The 22,888-nt window shown below is 42.7% G+C and overlaps 1 protein-coding gene across 3 annotated transcripts in view; it reads left to right on the top strand.

The window, feature by feature from the left end:
* The window catches only part of LOC117043239 (homeobox protein Meis1), a 156,959-nt gene that overhangs the window by 39,541 nt on the left and 94,530 nt on the right, over positions 1–22,888 (top strand). For all 3 annotated transcript variants that reach the window (XM_033142710.1, XM_033142712.1, XM_033142711.1), the window contains exon 7: positions 3,485–3,596. In XM_033142710.1, the coding sequence (XP_032998601.1) occupies positions 3,485–3,596 (112 nt within the window). The remainder of the gene's footprint in view (positions 1–3,484; positions 3,597–22,888) is intronic.

Genomic DNA, 22,888 nt, shown 5'->3' with positions numbered 1-22,888 from the left:
GTGGAAACGGAACACATGTATAGAATTGTAGAGTTGGAAGGCACCTTGAGAGCTGTCTAGTTCAACTCCCTACAATGCATGAATATGCAAGTGACCCATATGGGGATTGAACCCGCGACATTGGTGTTTTGAGCACTGTGCTCCAACCAGCTCAGCTAACTGGCATATATAACACACACACGATCCCCATATAGGCCACCTGCATATTCCTGCATTGCAGGGGGTTAGACCAGGCATAGGCAAACTCGGCCCTCCAGATGTTTTAGGACTACAACTCCCATCATCCCTGACCACTGGTCCTGTTAGCTAGGGATTATGGGAGTTGTAGTCCCAAAACATCTGGAGAGCCGAGTTTGCCTGTGCCTGGGTTAGACTAAATGGCCCTTGGGGGGTCCCTTCCAGCTCTACAATTCTCTCTCTCTCTCTCTCTCTCTCTCTCTCTCTCTCTCTCTCTCTCTCGTGTGTGTAGATAGGGCTTTTTTCAGCTGCAGTTCACTGGAGCTCTGCAGTGGCATCTCTCAGGTGGGCCATCATTGCCACTCTCAAGTGAACAAGGGAGAAGTTCACTGTGAGCTCCCGCACCTCTTTTGCTAGAAAAATAGCGCTCTCTCTCTCTCTCTCTCTCTCTCTCTCTCTCTCTCTCTCTCTCTCTCTCTGTGTGTGTATCACAAGGTAAGGGGGTTGTGCCCTCAACCTTATTTCCCATGCTGAACTCAAGGCACTTTTCTCCTTACCTTGTTCACTTTCGATTTCAGAGCTGGACTGGGATAAAAATGGCCACAGTGTTGTAGTACTTAGAGAGCAGGAGAGGATTCTGTCAGGAATGCTTTGATGGTGTTTCCTGCTTGGCAGGGGGTTGGACTGGATGGCTCTTGTGGTCTCTTCCAACTCTATGATTCTATTATTCTTACCTGGGTACCTATCATGGTATTAAATATATATACCCTGACCTTGAAAATAAACACAAGTGAATGCCTTGTCACATCTAGTTTGACTCTTAAGATTCTGTTGGACTTCATCAGATCTAGCATATTCTTAAATATAACACTTTAATTAATGGTGCATTAATTCATATCAGCAGGCGCTTTTGATATTAATTTTCAGACCTTTGCTGAATAATTTTCTTTGCCACCAGGCTTATGCAGACAATTAAGAAAAACGTTTTTGGTAATAGCTGGTGACCTGTTTTAATCTACGATGTGCTCTTATTGTATTTTAATTATCGTAAACCACTTTGATTTTTTCTAATGAAAGTATATACAAATGTGTTTTAAAAATAATAATAATAATAATAACATTATTAAGATGATGTGTTTTGATTTGTCTCAGTTGATACTGTATTAATTCTCTGTCGGCAATACTGCAAAACAGTAAAGAACGTGCTATTATTTTGCACACACACACACCACACACAAATTGGGTAGGATGACCAGTGAGTCACTGAGATGTTTTTAAAAGCTTACTACTAAAAGCTAATTAAAATCATTTCTGTTGATAAAGGGAGACATGGAAGGATTGTGCCATGATTGTTTTCCTTAAAAATTTAATTTACAGCCAATTTTTCCTATCTGAATGTTACTTTCAAATGCACCCAGTGATAAGAAGCAACATCTGTTTTCTGTTGAATAGTACAAGAGTGCTCTGCATGGGGCTGAGTGTACACTGTTCACATGAAGCCATTGTTGCTCTGATTCCCCCCTTCTTTTCTTCTTGATGCTGGGTCCATTTGCCCATATACCATGTGGCAAACAGCTGACAGATTTGGCTAATAGGGATCTTAGGCCTAATTATGAGTGATGTATTTAAACGTTCCCATGTTTGTCTTTTGTATGCAGTTAGAGGCTTATGTAAATTGCACTGTTGTAGACCACTCCCCATTTCCTAAGAGTAGCAGATTGTTAGGGTGGTTTTTTTTTGGGGGGGGGGTCCTGTAAAAACTAATATTAGTTTTTCCCACAGCCCTATGAAATTTGCTGTTTTCTAGGGTTGCAAAGCATGCTTTAGTTTAAAATAACAGTATATATTGCCACGAGAGACAGAGAGAGAGAGAGGGAGCATGCTTGGGTTCAGGGAACAGACAAATTCACAAGCCTAAAAGGGTGTTTGTTTCTGTTTTAAAAATATTCGTTGCCTTTCTTCAGAAACTTGCAATATTTTGGACTAGAATGTGGTCTAAACCTCCCTTTAAATCCATCTCAGTTAGAAGAAAAGAACTCACCCAGTGTGAGTGTGGGAGCCAGTATGGTGTAGTAGTTAAGAGCGGTGGACTCGTAATCTGGGGAACTGGGTTCGCTTCCGCACTCCTCCACATGCATCTGATGGGTGACCTTGGGCTAGTCACACTTTTTTGAAGTCTCTCAGCCTCACTCACCTCACAGAGTGTTTGTTGTGGGGGAGGAAGGGAAAGGAGATTGTTAGCCGCTTTGAGACTCCTTAGGGTACTGATAAAGCGGGATATCAAATCCAAACTCTTCTTCTTCACCCTGAAACTCACATACAGCTGGTACCTAACACCACAGAAACTAGCACTGATATGTCCAGGAGCCTCACCAAAATGCTGGAGAGGATGCACCTCCACAGGCACATACCTCTACATGTGGTGGGAATGTCCCAAAATCCAACTTTTCCGGACATCAGTCAAATATGAAATATGCAAAATAACTAAACAAGTATTAGAAGTCACCCCAGAAGTGGCCCTACTCAACATCTTCCAAGACAACACTGCCTGCTAACATTATAAAGAACTCATAACCCACCTACTCTCAGCAGCCAGAATTATCATAGCCAGACACTGGAGAGACCTATCAGGAGTAAACATGGACCAATGGTACCATGGACCAATGGTACCAAATAGTATGGGAAACAGCCTTACTAGAAAAACTAACTAATAAATTGAAACTGACATGGGAACAAATAGAAGAAGACGTCTTCACCCTGATATGGTTCCCCTTTATCACATACATAGCCCAACAATACAAGAAGAATCCGCCAACAGCATACAAACCAATATAGCTAACTTGACCGCAACTACCCTCATAAACAGATCTCTCTACAGCCAACCAAAGACAACCTACCCTAGGTCACATCCCACCTCCTTACTACCAAGGAAATATAACAAGCTAATAGAAAGAGAACCCACGCAAGTGACGCTGACCCAAAACCCCACACATACACTAAGTAGAAAAATAGAAGCAATGCCATTCCATCCTACCCCACCCCATGCACCCTCCCCCCTCTTCCCCCCTCTTTTCTTCCCAGCCTTACATGGCATGCAACACTAATGTCCCACAACAAATGCACCTGTTCTGTAGAAAACACAACCTTGAAAAAAGAGACAATGCACGTATATCTTTGTAAACTAAGAAATCTTTAATGAAAATTATTAAAAAAAGAAACTTGCAATATTTGTGTTTTCTTCCTCTGTGTAATGTGCAGAATATTGCTTGTTTTGTTTTTAGTCATTTCCTTAATTCTCACCCAACAGCCTTCCTGGAACAGAGATCACGATGACACAGCGTCAACACGTTCAGGAGGTACACCGGGACCCTCCAGTGGGGGACACACATCACACAGTGGTGACAACAGCAGCGAACAAGGTAGGAATCATACTTTGAATCCTGGCTGATTTACGGGGCATCATTGCTCCAATATGCTGGCATTAAATTATTTTTATATATATATATATATATATATATATATATATATATATATATATATAAAAAGTGAACACTGAGGCGGGGTCCTGATGTTGACAACATGTCTTTCTTCAGTGTGCAAGGATAAACAACCACCCTTAATTTTCCATCCAAGCAGGCCTTGAGCAACAGGTGCCTATCTAGTGGAGCTTCTGGGTGGTGGTTCTTTCTAGTCCTACAGACGTTAAGAGTAGAGAAGGCCACAGTACGGTTTAAGGCCATGATCAAAGTTTGTGGTTTTGGTAACAAAGGCAGTTTGGGCCTAAGCTGCATCATCTTCAAACTAGGGAACTGAACATGGTCAATATGTGCCTTTTCATTGCCTTGAGGAGAGTAGCAGTTGGCATAGTGAGGTGGAGCTGCCTTCCTGGTACTGGAATGGAGCAGAGCAGAGCATATCTAGTGCTTCCACCAGTGCAGCTACACAGTCCCGACTTCAGCATTGCCCTCTATGGCTATGTAACGGTGCTTACATTAAGCAATACGTACAGTGCTGTTTCATGATGTGTTTCATTATCGTCTTCCCGTCAGGCAAGTTAGCAGCCTTACAGTTCAGTCCTATACATGTCTAATCAGAAGTCCAGTTGACTTCAGTGAGGTTTTCTTCCTGGTGAGAACAATAACCACAACAATTATTACACATGGGTGACGCTGTGGTCTAAACCAATGAGCCTCTTGGGCTTGCCAATCGGAAGTTCGGTGGTTCAAATACACGCGACGGGGTGAGCTCCAGTTGCTCTGTCCCATCTCCTGCCAACCTAGCAGTTTGAAAGCACGCAGTGCTAGTAGATAAATAGGTACTGCTTTTGGTGGGAAGACAAACGGCTCTGGTTTCCGTCACGGTTGCGCCAGAAGCAGTTTAGTCCTGCTGGCCACATGACCTGGAAAGCTGTCTGTGGACAAACGCCGTCTCCCTTGGCCTGAAGTGAGATGAGCACCGCACCCCATAGTCGTCTATGTCTGGCATTAACTGTCCAGGGGTCCTTTACCTATATTCTGCCCATCTGACTGGGTTGCCTCAGCCACTTTGGGCAGCTTCCAGCAAATTAAAGCATCAAACACAGTATAACATCAAACATATAAAGGGTTGCGTTCAGATGTCTTCTAAAAGTCAGATAGTTGTTTATTTCCCTGCCATCTGATGGGAGGGCGTACTGAGAAGACCCTTTGCCAGAACAGAATTGCAGCCTTAGTTCTCAATTCACATCAGTAGTTCATGCTCAAGTTACATACTGCCAAACTTTTGGCATTGTTTTCTTTTAGGAACTGCAACACAAACTAGAGTAGTCTTCAGCCTTTTTAGCTCCTGGACCCCTTTTTATGTCATTTGTGCAGCATGGAATCCACGTTAAAAAAAAATTAACCATGTATGCCCATTTTTCTATGCCTGTTTTCTCCTATTCCCGCACTTTGTGCCAACATTTCCAATTGTGTATGGGGGGCACGGGGATGGGACAGATGGACAGACCCCTAAACAAAAATCATGTTTTGCAGTGTAGCCCTAAGTGACCCAGCTTAGCTGAGAGGGTGATCCACCACTTGTTGATCTTGGTCTAACTAGAGAACAAATTGATAGGCGACAGAGGTGGCTGTAGGAGAAGGGACAGAGCTATATTTGAGTATTTTAGTGAACTTAATTGAGGTATAGTGCACAAAAAATATTAAACTACACTTGTTCCAGTTATACTTGTATATCTGCAGCCCGTACTTCCCATATTCTGCCAATTTGCCAGAATGCCAAATTCATTTACAGTTTTTTTAAACCCACAATTAATTCACTGATGGAGAAAGAGCAGGGGCTTAGTTTTCTTGCTTTGTGTGTTTGTATAGGATGTGTGACATCAATCAGTACTGTCTTTTTAAAAAAAGACAATGTGTGAAAAACCCTTAAAAATTTTTTTACATTAGCAAAGACCAACTGCAACAAATTTCATGTTAATTAAATGCAATTAAAATTTTAAAAGGACCCTTAATCTGAATATAAAGAGAATTCTTTTATTGAAGTAGACTCTGAACCTACAATAGGTATAAACTTTTAAAATGTAGTTTTATGATCCCGTTTCATTCAAGTGCTGTTGGACAACAAAGGAATTGTGTGTTCAAAAAAGGGAAGGGGGGAGGTTTAATAGGACTCATTAGAATTGCAAAATCCTACATTTAACTAGATTACTTTTTAAACTAAAGTAGCATTCTATTTTTGTGTGTGTGTCCACATGTAAGGATTCAGGCTTAAATTGTGACTAACATCTTCATATGGACTTTTAAGCATTCAAACCACTTTATTGTTTAAATAAAAGTTGCTGACCTCACCACAAGTAAAGCCTAGTAAAAATGGGGCCTGGTATGGTAAACTCTTGAAGAGCTGAAGCAGAAACTGGCAACCTTCTGACCTTTGACTTTTACTGGAAAATGATATGCAACATAAATTTAAGGGGCCTTTTCTCTTTCAAGTATTTCTTCATATGTGTGTTGCAATTCACAGTGCGTTAAGGTGTGCTGACACTTCTGAGGTATTTCCACTAATTTTTTGTGGGTATTTTTTTTTTACATACATGGCTGTAAAACAACAGGCTCATCATGAATAGGAACACAAGGCTAAACCTTCCCCATTTCTCTAATCGACATAAAATCCAAAGATGGCTGCTGGAGATGACTGTGGTTTTTTTTTTGGCAGGTGGGGATGGAGATGAGAATGTGGGTTGCTTTGGGAATAAGTCTGTTCTCAGAGAACTGTTGCAGGGTATCCAAAGAAGGAAGTGATCCACCTGGAAATTTTCCTGCGTGTTTCTGCAGCTGTGTAGCACCCATTCACTTTAATGGGATTTATGCTAGGGAATGCCCCAGCGCATTGTGCATTTCCATGGAGACACTGTGACTCCTAATGAAGTAATCCCAATTCTTGGCTCAGTTTTTTGCTGCACCAGTTCCAGGATGGCATGGCAGAGAGGTCTGGATCAGGCCCATCACCAGTAGCTGGGCTGGCTGAGGATCCAGCAGATCCTTGGCTGGTCCAGCTCAACCCCATCTCCAGAAACACCCCATTTGCTTCCGCACACACTTTTGGGAGAGCAGCACGGACTTCCACAACGGTGAAGGGCCCCTGATGGCAGAGCTGAGAGATGGCACACTTCTGCTGCATCCAAATCCATCTAGTGGGGTAAATTGAGGTCTTAGATTACCCATTTGGGTACTTTTGAAAATTTGTGGTTTGACATTTCCGTTCCAGTTAACTGGAATATGTATGTCACACACACGTAAAATCTTGTATGGTAATCTTGAGCAAGGTAACAAGTTGAGATTGTTTTAATTTCCCCTAGACAAAATCCACTACTGGTTTTGCTTCTTCAGAGCTGATCTGGATTTTCTCACGAAGTTCTGAGCAAGTGCTGAATTCCATTCTGAACTGTTTCTGATGATAACAGGGCTGTAGTCAGGAAAACTGACCATCCAAAAGCAAGAGTCTGGATCAGGGTAGAGGGATACGGAGGTAGGGGCAAGTGTGGTTCTCCCCAGGGCTTCTTTTAGCTGGAACTCATTGGAACTCAGTTCTGGCACCTCTCAGGTGGGCATCATTGCCGTTATAAGAGAACAAGGGAGGTGTTTATGGTGCTTTCTGGCTTGACTCTCTCCCCCTCTCTGTCTATCTTTTTATAGAAAAATAGCACTGGTTCTCCCACCAACAGTTGTCCTGACTGGAGTCTCTGTCCACTATTCACTAAAAGTGCACACCATTAATTGCTTTTTATGATGAAAGGGAAAAGATACCATGAGGTAGACCTTGTCTATCCCTGAGATTTTGGCAGTGTTGCCAGAGCAAGTGTAGCTCCTTCTCACCAATTTATCCTGATGGCAGCCCATTTTTTTCTTCTTTTCCAATTCATGCGCTCCATTGACTGTTTTGGAGCAAAAAAGGCAAAATCCTTGTTGGAATCTGGAAGACTTTGAGGATATTTGTGGAGCTTTGCCAGTTGCATAGGCCAGTTGTTGATCCCAAATTCCTCAATGTTCATAGAACCCCTTAATTATATAAGCAGACATATATATATATATATATATATATAAGTTCACCTCTTTCCTGCTGTGAATACTCCTGATAGATCAGTTATGGCAATGCCTTCTATGGCAAGGTGTATGTTGTAAAGCAGGCTTCCTCAACCTCGGCCCTCCAGATGTTTTAAGACTACAATTCCCATCATCCCTGACCACTGGTCCTGCTAGCTAGGGATCATGGGAGACCAAAAACATATCAAGGGACGAGGTTGAGGAAGCCTGTTGTAAAGAGTAAGCTTTAATGACTTAGTAGAGGTCTATCTTGGCAGAAGGCTTATAAAGAAGCCTTTTAGCATTAAATAGGAATAACGCCTTTACTAAAATAGGCTGTGTACACAATTGCTGGCTTGAAATGCAGCCAGGTTGTTCTTTTTCTCAATTTAGATCAAAGCTAGTTTGGAGAAAAACACAGCATTTTATAAGAAATGACAGGGTAGATGCAGGATAGAGATGAATGGTGGCTCATGTTGTGTGTAGACCACTTCCCACACTGATTGTGAGAGCGCACTGGATGCAGAGTAAATGGAAGTGTGTACACATAGCCATGGTCCCCATAAGCAATTCTTTTCATAGTATTTTTCTAGTAACTGTGAATTATCACAGTACAGAGCTCATTCAGGGAGCCCATGCTGTAACTCTACATCACAGTGTTGTGCTGTGCTTCCACCTCTGTGTTTATAATTAAGAAGACAAAATAATTAAAAGCAGGTCTAGGCTAGCTGTGTGTTCATGGAGACCGAGGTAGACCTTGTGTATATAGGAAAGTAAACTTGATGGGAGGGGAATAAAGCAGCCATGGCAACCATGGAGTGAACTGCGGTATTCTCCCTGGTCTTTTTTTGTATGGGGCGGGAATTTCATTACTTGCCCAGCCTCTGTGTAGCAAGAAAGCTTTTCCTTCTTGCATGAGTTACAGTGGTTACTTTCATGCACAATGTGTGGCATTTTGCAAACCTAACATCCAATAAAATGGGTGGTTTTTTAATTATGAAAAAGTAATTTGTAATAAAAAAGTAATATGTAATAATATGCTTGGATCCAGAGTAGTCTGTGTGGAACTCACACAACAGGACTTCCCCATCTCTCCACTCACTGCAGCTCCCCAAGGTCCTCTTCTGAAACTGCATGGGCTGTGGAGGGGGGCTGGGATTTACTTGGCCACAAGCATACATCTTCTGAGCAGAACATTTCCTCAAAGGACCCTTAAGTTTCTGTCTCAAGGGCTCCAGGGGCAGCGGGAGCTGATTTAAACTCTTTCCCTTCCAAACCTGTGGAGGGGCTTACCGGTATGTATTGGGCTCAGAGAATAAACTAGACAAGCTGTGTTCATCTTCTGGCTTAAGTTGTGAGGGCGCCAGTGCTTAAGCCCAAGGCAGGGGTCTGCAACCTTTAAGACAAAAAGAGCCACTTGGACCCGTTTCTGAAGGGAAAAAAAGAAACTGGGAGCCGCAAAACCACTGCGACATTTAAAACAAATATAACAATGCATTTTATTTTTAAAAATCCGATTTAAATTTAAAAAATCCGATTTAAATTAAAAAAATCTGATTTAAATTTTAAAAAAAACCATTTTTTGATATATATTTTTAAAATCATTCATTTTTATCCAACCTGGGGACCACTACCAGGTCACAGCCTGATCCAAGGTGGGTTGCAACAGCATACAAATATTTGATTTGTTGTTGTTTTTAAAAATGAGTCCTCAACTGCACACTTGTGTTAAATGTTTGTCCCATGTCTAATTGAAGACTGCTGGTTTTTACAATAATCTTAGTGTCTTTTACCCTTAATATTCCAGACCAGAGCCTATGCTCACCTCTTCCAACCTCCTCTCTTGCTAAATAAAGCACAGAATTGCACCAGAGAAGCCTGTGATGTTTGTGCTGACTTGCATACAGGTGGCTGTAGTAGTTCATAGTGTTCAAACCTTTTTAGGGGAGTTCCCTGCCCCCTTAATGACAATGGCGATAGATTTTGCACATGAACACAGATCCAAGTTAGGACTCCTCTCTTCCACGCCAACAAGTGCTTTGTCAAGGCTCCCCTAACACACACTCAAGACAGAGGAAAAACTGCAACCTTTTGGGGCGTCATTCTCCTACCCATGTCTCTGTGAGAACCAGCCCTTTATTCTGCCTCCCGTAGTACATCCTCCCCCTTCAAGAAATCATTTCCTTTGGACTTTCGGCCCATCTCCACCCCTATTACTCCTTGCCCTCACGAAGGAAGCATTTTCACAAGTTTTCTTTTTGGTGGGCTGTCCGTGCTTCCAAACACCTGGAAGTCACGACAGGGGCTTCTCCCCCACCTAGTAAATTCTGCCTCTGCATAAGTTACTCAGGTTTGGTTTTCTTTACCAGCCCACCCACCCACCCACCCCGGTCGAAGCAGAGCAATAAGTCATTTACCTCAGCAGGGGGACAAGCTCAGCTCCAATAATGAAACCCTTCCAAGGAGTGGGGGGGGTCAAAACTTGTGACAAGCAGGTAGGTGGTTGGAGAGCAGCATCGGAGGGGGAGGGGGGAAGGAAATGAGAGGGGGAGGGGGGAAGGAAGCGAGAGAAAGCTTTCCCAGTTTTTACGCAAGCCGGAGCCTGAAAAGTTGCCAGAGCGCGTGCGGCAAGGAGACTAAAGAAGTGCTATTGTGGGTTGAGTGACCTAGAACTGGGAGAAAAGAAACCGCAGGAGAACAAGCCCCTCTTTCAGCCGCCGAGGAGGAATCCCCCGGATCTCCTCCAGCCACAGGCTGCCCAACCAAACCGGGGCAAAGCCAAGGCGCCGCTCTTTGCGCCGCGCGTTTGGAGAGGCCACTTTGGAGAGGCCACAGCCGGAGGGCGCGAGCAGGCGGCCAACTTGCGCTCCCGCGCTCCGCCCGGCAGCCTAAGCAACATACCTGAGGAAGCAGCGGCAGAGGACTCCCCCTCCCCAGTCCCAGTCCCCCACCCCAAGGGACTCGTTGGGGGGTTGCAAAGCCCCCCGCCCACGGCAGGCAGAGAGCTCGACGGTGGTTTCTGCCCAGCCAGCCCAGCTTTGCGCCCTGGAAGGCGGGGGCGACGTGACTAACCTTGCCTGGTGAGGTCCGGCGGCGGCTCCGCTCGACGCTGCTGAGGAAGAACACACAACTGCCTTTTCCTCCATGCAGCCTTTTTAAGCAGCCACATCTGTGCGTGCTCGGGCTCCTAGGAGCCTCCAAGCCCCCTTGCGACACATGCACCCATTGGCTCCTGAGACGCGGGTCCCGGGCAAGGGCGAGTCCCGGCCTTGCTCCGGGGCGGAGAGAGACGCGCACCCACGAGAGCGCGGTCTGAGGCTGCGAGCGGAACCAGGAGTGAAGGAGGCAGCGACAGGGAAACAGGCGCAGCTTCCTCAACCATTTTTAAAAGGAGGGCTTCCCCCCTCTCCCTTGCCCACCACCCGCCGCCCCTGGCCCAGCCCACAGCTGCCTACCTCGTCGTCGCCTCGATGCAGCAGCCAGCAGCAGCTCCACACCAGCAGCAGCAGCCACACCTCTGGAGGGAAACTGCTGCTGTCTGCTGCTGCGCCTGCGCTGGCAGAAACGAGGCACGACGCATGAGCAGAGCAGCACAGCAGCAGCACCCTCAGCCTCCGGAGGGCGGGCCACCGGCCAGCTGGAGGGCGGCCGCTGCCGCTGGCCAGCTGGAGAAGTGGACAGGCGTATCCGCCCCGGAGCCGCGGCAAAGGTGTAAAAGAGCCGCATGCGGCTCCGGAGCCGCAGGTTGCAGACCCCCGGCCCAAGGCAACCCACTTGCCACGACTTCAGGGCCAAAGCAAGGGGCAGAGAGCTCAAACAGCTGCCCTTCCACCCAGAGTTTGTTTGGATTTGATATCCCACTTTTCACTACCCGAAGGAGTCTCAAAGCGGTTAACATTCTCCTTTTCCCTTCCTCCCCCACAACAAACACTCTGTGAGGTGAGTGGGGCTGAGAGACTTCAGAGAAGTGTGACTAGCCCAAGGTCACCCAGCAGCTGCATGTGGAGGAGTGGAGACGCGAACCCGGTTCCCCAGATTACGAGTCTACCGCTCTTAACCACTACACCACACTGGCTCTCTCACACCCATCCTCAAAGCCAGTACAGAGAATGGATAGCTAGCCAGTCTGCTTGAGCCCGGGGAGCAAGAATGTGAGGTGAGCAGTGTGCTTTTGAAGCAAAGCGTCAGCTTCAGTGGAGGTCACCGAAGCAAGCTCTGTGGGTCCAAGTTCCAGCTACCATCTCTCTTCCCAAGTTGGGTGCTTGCTCCCTGGCTCCAACAGAATGACTTGAACAGCTACCTCAGAGCTTTTGTCATGGGCAGGAAGTGTGTGTGTGCCTGTGGAAAGGAAGGATAGAAGGGGGGGGATCTGCTTCTCTTGGAAAACTTTTTAGGAGTCCCCACTTCTTTGTTTCCTGCTCCCTACTTTTTGAGCAAAGGTACGATTTCAGCAGGACTTTGTGAGAAAGACAGAGAGAGTGAGTGTGTGCTAATTAATGTCTTAAATTTGTTGTTGTTGTTGTTGTTTAGTTGTTTAGTGGTGTCTGATTCTTCGTGACCCCATGGACCAGAGCATGCCATGTCTTACATTACTCCTGTTGAAATCAGTAGATTTCATTTAACTCTATCATGGCTTTATTTGAAAATGGAATTATTATTTTTTAAACAAAACAAAACCCTGAGCCCAGACTTTGTGTGTCCAAGGCCCGGTTTTAATTGTCCTGTGATTGTGTTTCAGACAAAAGAAAAGTTGTCCTTTTAAGGTAGGAAGTGAGGTTTTCTTCTCGTGGAAACAGTATCAATACTTGCAATGTTTCCCTGCCTTTTGTAGAAGAGTTCAGGCAACCTATTGGCAAAAGGCAATTCCATTTATTATTGAAGAGAATCTCAAGGCAGTTGTTTCGAGGCTGCAAAGCTGGCTGGCAGAGCTGGATGAAGGAGCGGGGGAAGGGCCACATTATGTTCCAGATGACTGAGCAACGATTTATACACCAGCTCGCCTTTTTACATGAAGAAGAAAAGTAATAACAGCACAGACCCAGCCATTGGAAGCAGTCAGATGTCTGATGACTAATGGGATAGGTAGGAAGGAGCTCTCTGATTGGATGTCTTAATGAGCAGATTTCGCACAGAGTTTGGGCTGCAGTTCCCCTTGACCTTTACCCTTTATTGACCGAACTGACACTTCATTTTTCACATACTTCCAATTATGGCTCAGCTTAAGTGTTGCCCTCCCTCCTTTATTTCTTTCCTATGGACAACTTGAGAGTGGTTGAGGCCACAGAAGATATTTTAATTTGAGAAACTACCGTAGCAGTTCAGTTTTTTAAGATGTAATCTGAAACGGCGGTCATTTTGCAGTTTTCCCTAAAGAACATAACAGGTTTCTTTTTGTTTGGCTAATCTATAAAGACCCCCCCCCCAAAAAAATAATAATAATGCAGATGTTTGCTTCAGACTGAAATATTAAGATTTTAAAACTTGCATTTCAGCACATGTTCCCCTCTCTTTCTCCCCCAAAATGATGCTTTGTAGATCCAAGTAGTTTGAATGATGTGTATTTGTTCACACTGTGCTATTTCTCAAGAGACTTTTGTAGTGTGATGCCCTAAAATGTATTTAACACTCTTCAGAGACTAGAGAAAAGCAAGACATAGTTGTGGATACAGTTCTCAAGTCCTTAGACTACATGGAAGCATCATTGTTGTTCTGGCAATATTTAATGTGTAAATGGAAATTAAAAGGGTGATCCTTTTTAAGAGATGGCTGAAAATGATGGCATTTGAGTGTTTCCAAGAATAGTGTGGGAAGGATTTCTTTACTATACTGTAAGCTGTGCTTAGTCTTGCTGTTAGGGAATATTCCATAGCAAGGCGGATCATACATAAAGGGTAGTTTTGAAGTAGTGTCTGTTCCTATGTGATTTTCTTTTGCATCCTGTTCAAGTTTGAATTTACATTTCCGCAATAATTGTAATTAATGCAAATAAGTGCATTTTAAAAATAAAAACCAGAGCTACAATAGTTTCAGCACCTGCACGAATCACTTAATTCTGGAGGTCACCTAGTGAAGTCCATCTGCATAATAATCAGGCATACTATTTATTTGATGAAATTATTGCTTGGGAACACTTGGAAAAATATAACCAAATACTTACATCCAAACAGAGGTCCTTAGAAAATAGAAGTATTTATTTCAAAATGTATGGAGTGTTACCTACTTTATTATGTAGCCCTCTGGCACCGTAATAGCATGGCATATTTTTACTATAATATGGTAATAAAAAGATATGTAAAAGGCAGACAAAGGTACTGTCTTTTCAGTAAGGTGACCCCTGTTACCAAGTAACTGCTTTACTTATGAGCTTATTAAAAACTCAAAAAATGAGCTTTTCATACTTCATAGGCATTGATGTGAAAATGAGCTGTCCTGTGAGTAGTTTTCTTGATCATTTTTAGAACAATTGATTAGCCAAAGAGCTTCTGTCATTAGTTGACATTGACTGATAGCAATTTGTCACAAGCTCCGAAGGTCAGCCAGAGAGTGGAAGCTTCAGCTTGTCTTTGATTGACCTTTACTGATGCCATTATCATACGACTGGCTTGGCTAGATGTGACCCTCAATTGAAATAGACAGAGCATCAGTCAGCAGTGGGTTGTTCTGTTTTCGGATTATTTATATATTGTATGTCTTCAGCTGCATCTGAGAGCTTTATTTTATGTTTTAAATATATTAATAGATTTGAGTACTGTCTCTAAAACTGCACTTGCTTCTAAATATCCAGCTACTATTTTGCTTTAAATTACCTTATAGCTGATAGAGCAGTTTCTTGACATGCGTGCTGGAGTACTTTTCGACAAAAGTTTGAAAAGTTTGAGGTGATTTATAATCTTACCTGTATTCTCGTGTTTTATTTACCCAAGCATTATCCCCCTTCCCCCCCCAAAATGTTTTAGGAATGTGTGTAGTAATAGAGCAGTTGAAGATTATGTTCTTAATCACATTTACCTTAATGTACATTACGTTCATCAGCAGTTACATTTCTCTGTGTAATTGCATGTCTTGCACTGTATTGTGTAAATATTATCTTCATTTTTGTATGTTTAGCATAACAGCAAGAATTAGAATTGTTTGTACATGTATATGATTATTATTCAGACCCAAAATTGAAATGATTTTCTACAGTTCCAAAATGACTCTTTCACTTTTCAAAATCTGTACAGCAACACTAAACACTTGCTAGCTTTGTTCCTTTCTCTTCAGTTGTGGGCAGTATAGCTGTAAACTAATTAGCCTCCCCTTTCTCCCACTGCCCTTTTATGTCCAATCTAGATTCCTAAATGTAGCTAATAACTTGTTTTTCAGGTCCATCCTTATAGACTCCAAAACCATTACACAGTTTTACCAAGATTAGAAAGCCTCACCCTGAGTAGAGAATTAAATACAAATTGAGGTAGAGTCTTCATGACTGAAGAAAAAGCTGGGAGAGGGGCATGGGCAATGGGCTTCATTTCCATGGTGGTTACATGCATAGAATTGTAGAGTGGGAAGGGACCCTGAAGGCCATCCGGTCCAACCCCCTGCAATGCAGGAATCTCATTACCTGAGTTCTTATGTAATTCCTCTCTTGATTGGAGTCACATTCAAAGATCATTTGCTCAAAAGTTAAAAAATCTCAACAATGTGCATGTAGTTGAAATCAATTAAATATTTATTTAAGGAAATTAGTTTAGCAGCAGGTTGCAAATTGTTGTAAGGTCCTGGAGTGGGGAAAAACATCACATGGAAGCTAGCTTCAGTGCAGCAAAATATTTAGTTGTGTTCGGTCCTGAACCCAATTATTACGGGTAATTAGACGAACAGCTCACTGGAGAAAATCGTCAAAATCCTATCACCAGATTAGGGCATTTGGTTGGTCCCAGCCATGCCTTACTAGCAAGAGTAAGTTGGTCCTTAATTTGTTGTCTGCATTGGCAATGGTACAAATGGTACTGTTGATAATTTTGTAAGATTAGTCCAGTATTGTTGAAGCATTTTATGTTATACAGTACATCTTTGATCATGTATTCCAAGGTTTTTCTGCTGATAGAAGATTTGCATGCTTTCTTCTGCCACATCACTAGATAAGGATAAGCAGTAGGTGCCCTTGCTGTTGCAAAGAAGGAGAGGAACAGTAAGACCCATTCTTATGGAGACAAGGATTGGCTAGGTTGTAAAAATAGCTGCTTTGGTAGAGAAACTCCAATCAAGAGAGGAAAGCTTAGACTGCAGCGCATAACAGAGTACTGTGGTTCGTGGCCTTAAGAAATTGGATAATGTGAAGCAAGGGCAAAAGGCCACATGTTCTGATGTTGATATTAGAGTTTCATAAGAATGGCCCTTGGACTCTGTTTCATATCTACATAGCACAAACTCCCAGAAAAGCTTTTGAATTAAGACAAATGGCCTTCCACTTTTGCTTAGACCAGAAATAGAAGTTTTGGTGTTGCTTTGTGGAAGGAATGTTTTCAGGATTATGTGCGCCTAAAGAGCTTAGATATAACCTGCTCTCTGAATCAGAGTGTAGGACTAGCACTGAAATTGGGTTAATAACCCTAGATAGAGATGGAGCTCACTGGGTTGGTTACTTCGGGTCAGTCACTAACCTCTCAGCTTCACCATTTCGCAGAGTTGTTGTGTAGGTAAAAGGTAAGTGCAGTGGTTTTTCTTTATTCCAAATAGGATTCCTCGCAAGAAAAGGGAAAAGTTGACAGCTATGTCCTTTTCTGGTGGATTTCCCATGTCTACTGAACAGTGTGTGTGTCTCCAATTATAAAGGCCTTTCAAAAACTGGTTCAAACTGTTTTTTGTTTAATGTCTCCAGTTTGCCAACATCTACTGCGATGTTAAAAAACATGTTATTTTTTCTATTTTGCACAGTTTTACATCAATGGCTTTTGGCCAGTTAGAAAGCAAGAATTCTAATTAAAAGAATTGCCACATTTCCTCTTGTATGCAATCACAATTTGAATAAGTAGCAAAACTAACTGAACTAGCTGGAATCCACTGCTGATGTGGGATGTGTAGACAGAAATATCAGCTGGTTAACCACAGGCCAAACCAAGGTATGGGGTCAGTGTTCAGGTCTCATTCACATATAAGGAAGGTGTGTGTTGCTGAGATCTGCTTGCTTGCAGTCTGTTGTTCTGGACATACTTCTCTCTTCCTGACTCCAAAACGGAAGTGAACCAGGAATTGGAAAAAGTGATTTGAACCTAGACTGCATGTAGATTGGGAATGCTAGGAACATTCATTCCAGTGTATCTATTTTACTGCTCATGCATTACTACTCTACTCCCCACCAAGCTTTATATTTGAATGGGGCACAGATGAGGAAAAGAAACCTGTATCTGCCACATCATGTCTTATTTGACCCTAATTTCCCCAGGGTGCTGGAAAACTATGTGGTTATCTAGCTTAAAAACTGCCTTGAATTTCATTGGGCCACTGCTTCTGGCTTGTGTGGGACCAGGATGTATTTCTAGTACTTAAAACCCCCCAAAGCATTTGGAAGAAGAGGACATCAGAGGCTTGTGTACCATAAGTAGAGTAATCAGAGACTTTCCCAGTTAGAAGGAAATTAAAACTCAGGGCCCAGACATATCCTTAGAAAACTTGCTTTTCACTGAAGGAGAATATATAGCCTACCGTACTCCTCATAATTTGATGCTAACTTTCATTTTAACATGCAGTTTTATTATTCAGGCTGTAATCCTGTACCCAGCCACTCAAGCATAAATCCCACTGAAGTCAGTAGGACAGTTGAGTAACTGATAGCAGATTGCAACATAAATCTTTAACCCTCATTTGTAGTCAGCTTTTTGACATGCCGTTTTGATCAAAGTTTATTTTTGAAAAAACTTGTGCTAAAGTGATTAAAATTATCGAGAGAGGCAGTGTGTTTTAGTGGTCAGAGAGTACTGGGCTCGTGCTGGGTGAAACCCATATTCAAGTCCTCTTTGAGCCACAAGGTTTACTAAGCAACCAAAACGGTCAAAGGCCTGGAAACGATGTCTTATGAGAAACGGCTTAGGGAGCTGGGTGTGTTTAGCCTGGAGAAGAGAAGGTTAAGGGGTGATAGGATAGCCATGTTCAAATATATAAAAGGATGTCATATAGAGGAGGGAGAAAGGTTGTTTTCTGCTGCTCCAGAGAAGCGGACAGGGAGCAATGGATTCAAACTACGAGAAAGAAGATTCCACCTAAACATTAGGAAGAACTTCCTGACAGTAAGAGCTGTTCGACAGTTGAATTTGCTACCAAGGAGTGTGGTGGAGTCTCCTTCTTTGGAGGTCTTTAAGCAGAGGCTTGACAGCCATCTGTCAGGAATGCTTTGATGGTGCTTCCTGCTTGGCAGGGGGTTGGACTGGATGGCCCTTGTGGTCTCTTCCAACTCTATGATTCTAGTCACTGTCCCTCAGCCCAGCTGAGGATAAAATGGAGAGCAGGAGAACCTTTTATGTCTCATTGAAAGAATGGTGAGATAAAATGTAATAAACAAATAAGTGCAATTTTGGAATAACAATTAATAATTGTTATACATACTATGGTTGTACAGGGTTGTAATTATCTGTTTCTTCCATCCCCCATTAGTAAAAGAGAAAAAGAAAAAAACACCCTATGATTTGCCACTAATTCTCCAATTTGAAGTGTCCCCCAAACCTAGAAACTGGGTGTACTCCCATTTCCTCTTTTGTGTGTGTGGGAGGATTTTTTATTTTTTATTTTACAAAGTAATTATAGGTTGGGTTTGTTGGCCAGAAACCTGAGAACAGGCACAACTTGTCTTTTCTCACCTCCATTATCCCAGTGGTGGGAATGGTTTGATAATATTCATTCAGATTTGACAGGTGATTTCTCCCATAAATGAATGTGTTTAAATCATAATAGTTGCAACAGAATTGTTTGATTACTCGGCAGCAGCTTCTTTCTCTGTGATAGCTTTTGGATCACCTGTTTGCTGAGAGCATTTGACAGTCTTTATGTTTATTACCCAATTGAATGTCAGTAGCAATTGCAGCTAAAGATAAACAAAAATGCAAGCACTTGTTGACCTTGACTCTACACACACACACACACACACACACACACACAGTATTGGACCTGATGACTCTATTGCTCTTTTGCTGATAAGAGCTATAAATGATAGTTTTAAGGGAAATGTTTTATTCCCAGAGGAAAATACCACATTGCTGTGGGAAACAGCATATGGTTGGTGTCCTATGATTTACATAGTTCACTTTCATTTAGGCTGTGGGAAAAGAAAGGACTTCCCTTTTTATAACTTCCGTATCTCTACAAACATGCATTCCTGTCCTGTTTTGCAAAGTTTCTCTGGGAGATTATATGCAATACATAAATAAAATCGGGAAGACGGCTTTATGTTTTATTATATGCTGTAAGCAGTAAAGTATTGTCCAGGCTTCCTCATTTCAGATTTGTTTCAATAGCAGGTGCACAGATAAATGTTTTCCTTTATAATGAGAAAATAAAATGTGTTTAAAACGTGAGAGATAATCTTTGAGCAGCAGGTATTCCTAAACTGGTTCCTATTTGCTTGGTGGCCTGGACTTCAGCTAGTGCTTGCTTGAATGCGTGCAAACCCCTCCTCTTGGGAATGCAGTTAACAGTACAGTTGACTCTTCTCAGCCACTGGAGCTGGCCAAGTTGGGGGGGGGGCACTTGCAGAAGTCACCTTTTAGTGAGGAGGGGGCTTGAGGACAGGAGGCAGTGAGAAAACGGGAGGACTTGCTAGTACTTTTGGAAGGGAGGGACAGCGGCAGATGGATCCGCAAGTCTTTTCCTGAATTCTGTAAAGGCTGCACTGCTTGCAGCACAAAGGATGTCTTGGCATCTGTTATCACTTGAATACCATCCTTGTCTTTTTCCAGGGCATATCTTTGTGAGTTGTTGTGTCTGGTAAGGCAGCAGTGTAGTACCTCTGGTTCATGAGACCTAAGTAGGCTTGCCCATTTGGCTAACAAGACAGTTGCAGCCAAGCCATGCCTGTCTGCCGCCTTCTGGCAGGCCAGCACTAGGTTTATCGTTTACTGTGATAATATGCAACTTGCCAGTGTTTGATTTGTCTTTTTATGGGTATTTATGGGATTAAAGAATACTGTTCTTGTGGCATTTCTCTTGGCTAACTTTTGAAAATGGCATTTGACTAAGATGCTGGGATAATAGGAATGCAATAACCTCCTTGGATGCTCAGGCTATCTTCATTCTACACAGCTTTTATTTACTCTTGATTTATTAAAACACTTACATTCTGCCTTTCCATTTAAATGTGAAACACACAAGGTGACACCCTTTCGACTTCATGACAAATATATTAATTTTGTCTGTCCTGCACAATTTAGTTTCTCAGCACTTCAGTTCCATATATCATTGTAGTAATAAGAGACAAGAGCATTGGCCATGAAGCAAATGTTAAGGGGGGGGGAGGGATCCTGCTATTTGAAGCAACAGGGCATTTAAGGCAAAGACCACATCAGAGGATCATAGTGTCCACATGTTGTTCATCTACCTTTCTTTTATTTGCCTTTCTCTTCTTAGGATGAGAAGGTGATCCTTGATGATATTAACATACCCTAGGCCCAGAAACTAATACAGTTCAGAAATCCAATTAAGCAGTTTATTTAAAAGGAGTATAGAGAATGGACTAGGGAAGAAACAAACAAGAACACATGAGCTAAACAAAAATTCAACATTGCATCAGTATTGAACTGACAACACACACACACACACACACACACACACACACACACAAATATAGCAAATTGCCTTCAGTGGTCACCTCTAGTATTGGTAGTTTCTAAAGTTGGTTGCACGATGGGGAATCAAGGGGATGAGGAAATGATTGCCCTTGACCCAGGTGGGCTCTGACTGGCAGGGAGCTCTTATGTAGCCATTCACAACAAGGGTGCATACTTTGAAAAAGGGTGCTTAACACTTTCTGGAAAGTTGGGAGGTGGACTTTCCTGGTATCGACTACTGCCAGAATTGTCAAGATTTGCCTCCCTTTCCTGTGAGATGACAAGCTTGTGTATTGGAGAGCAGATGTGAGCTCTCTGCTTGGATATGATAGGGGTAGGCAACCTAAGGCCCATGGGCCGGATGCGGCCCAATCACCTTCTCAATCCGGCCCACGGACGGTCTGGGAATCAGCGTGTTTTTACATGAGTAGAATGTGTCCTTTTATTTAAAATGCATCTCTGGGTTATTTGTGGGGCATAGGAATTCATTCATTCCCCCCCCCCCACCTACAAATATAGTCCGGCTCACCACATGGTCTGAGGGATGGTGGACCGGCCCACAGCTGGAAAAGGTTGCTGACCCCTGTGATAGAATACAGGAGACACCAGGCTATCCGGAAAGTGAGAGGCTGGGGTAAGAGAAGTCATGCGGAAGCAAATATTATCATTTTGCAAGCATGACTAAAAATGTCCCATGGTTTACAGATGAAGGGGGGGGGGGAAACTTGCGAAGAGGATGTGCCCTAGCTAGGATGAATGTACAAAAGAGCCTCTCTGCAGCCTCTCCCCAGTGCACACACCCTCAACTGCTCCTAAAGCTCTCTGTGTACTTTGTTTTTATTCCTCTTGTCTCTGAGATTTTCTCCACATTTTCTTGGCAGCATGTGATTGACAGGATTTTGTATCCCAGACTGCTGCACCATACTCCTTCCTCAATGACAATTTCCTCCTGAGGCCTCATGGGTGCTCCGGAGATCCCAACATCTCTCCTTCCAAATAAAATAAAATAAAATAAATTGAAATTGAAAGAAAAGAAAAGAAAGTAGGAAAGGAAAGAAAAGAAAATAGGAAAGGAAAGAAAAGAAAAGAAAAGAAAAGAAAAGAAAGAAATAATCCAAGCAACATAGTTTGAAGTTACTAAAACTTGTGAATTGTGAATTGCTCCATGTCATTTAGAGTTAACCCTAATCCTAGCACTGTGGTGCTTAGAGGTGCAAAAACCAGTAGCAAAACCAGAGGTTTGCAGCAAAACTATAGTTGCTCAGGTCAAATGGCAAGAGATAAGAGTTGTGAGTGAAATTAGAACTACAGTATACTAAGCATTTTTTGATGGCCTAAATACTGTTGCAAAACAATTGTGCTAATTTTAGCTTAGAAAGAGGATGAATAGAAAATTGGTAGTTTGCCATATGTTCTCTTGCTGATAATATTCAAGTATAAAATATTCTACAAAGTTTTTCTGTTCCAGATAACGGAAGACCGGGAAAGAGTTAAATTTCTATTGTGGCAGTATATGAAATAATGGTGTAAAATAAATCTCAAAAACTGGCAGTTAAAATCAGCTAAATTTTATTTGGATTTCATTGACATCCATGGGAGCCAACAACTTGTGGCCCAATTCTCTCTCTTGGTTGTATGTAAATATTAAAATCAATTTGAATAAAAATTGATTTTGGTCTTCCAGGGAGACCAAACAATTTTAGAATTGTGTACAATATTCCCCTTCTGCAAGCCAGCTCTAAAATTGCGTATTGATGTAGCAGAGTTTTGAAGGATTGACTTTTGCGTTTGGAATCCTTAAGGTATGTTTTTAAAAACAGGGGGGGAAAGCACATGCCTTTCTACACTGCCACCAGACTTGAGTTTTTTACTCCAGGGAGCGTTTGTGTATTTGTCACTGATACCACTTCACAGTGAAGAGAATGATGGATCTTCCCAATGTGGGCAGAGTGTTTGTAGATGGAACAAGCTGTGTTGCAGGCTTTGGAGGGCCGAGTGGAAGCTTTGTGTTAACAACTGGCGAAAAGCTTGACCGTTAAGTGACCTAGGTCAAACAAACCCCCAACTGAAGAGTCCTGCTTTGACATGGATACCTGCTTGGTAGGGGCAGCTGAGATAAAAGCAGGGAAGGAAGACAAAGTAAGCACTGTTGATCTTGCGATTATATTAAAATTAGCAAATGGCATGACTACTACTAACAGGACAGTAATGTGCGTGCAACAGTGCATCCATACAATATCACTTGCCCAAGTTTTGCTCAAAAGCATCGTGTTGGTTTTAGCTACTGATGCAGAGACAGTATTCTAAGATGGTTTGTTGCTTAATAGTGTAACGCGATACCACTGGCAGCTTAGA

This window comes from Lacerta agilis, chromosome 3 (assembly GCF_009819535.1).
Source record: "Lacerta agilis isolate rLacAgi1 chromosome 3, rLacAgi1.pri, whole genome shotgun sequence".
Lineage (NCBI taxonomy): Eukaryota > Metazoa > Chordata > Lepidosauria > Squamata > Lacertidae > Lacerta > Lacerta agilis.
This window is presented reverse-complemented; position numbering and strand designations above follow the sequence as displayed.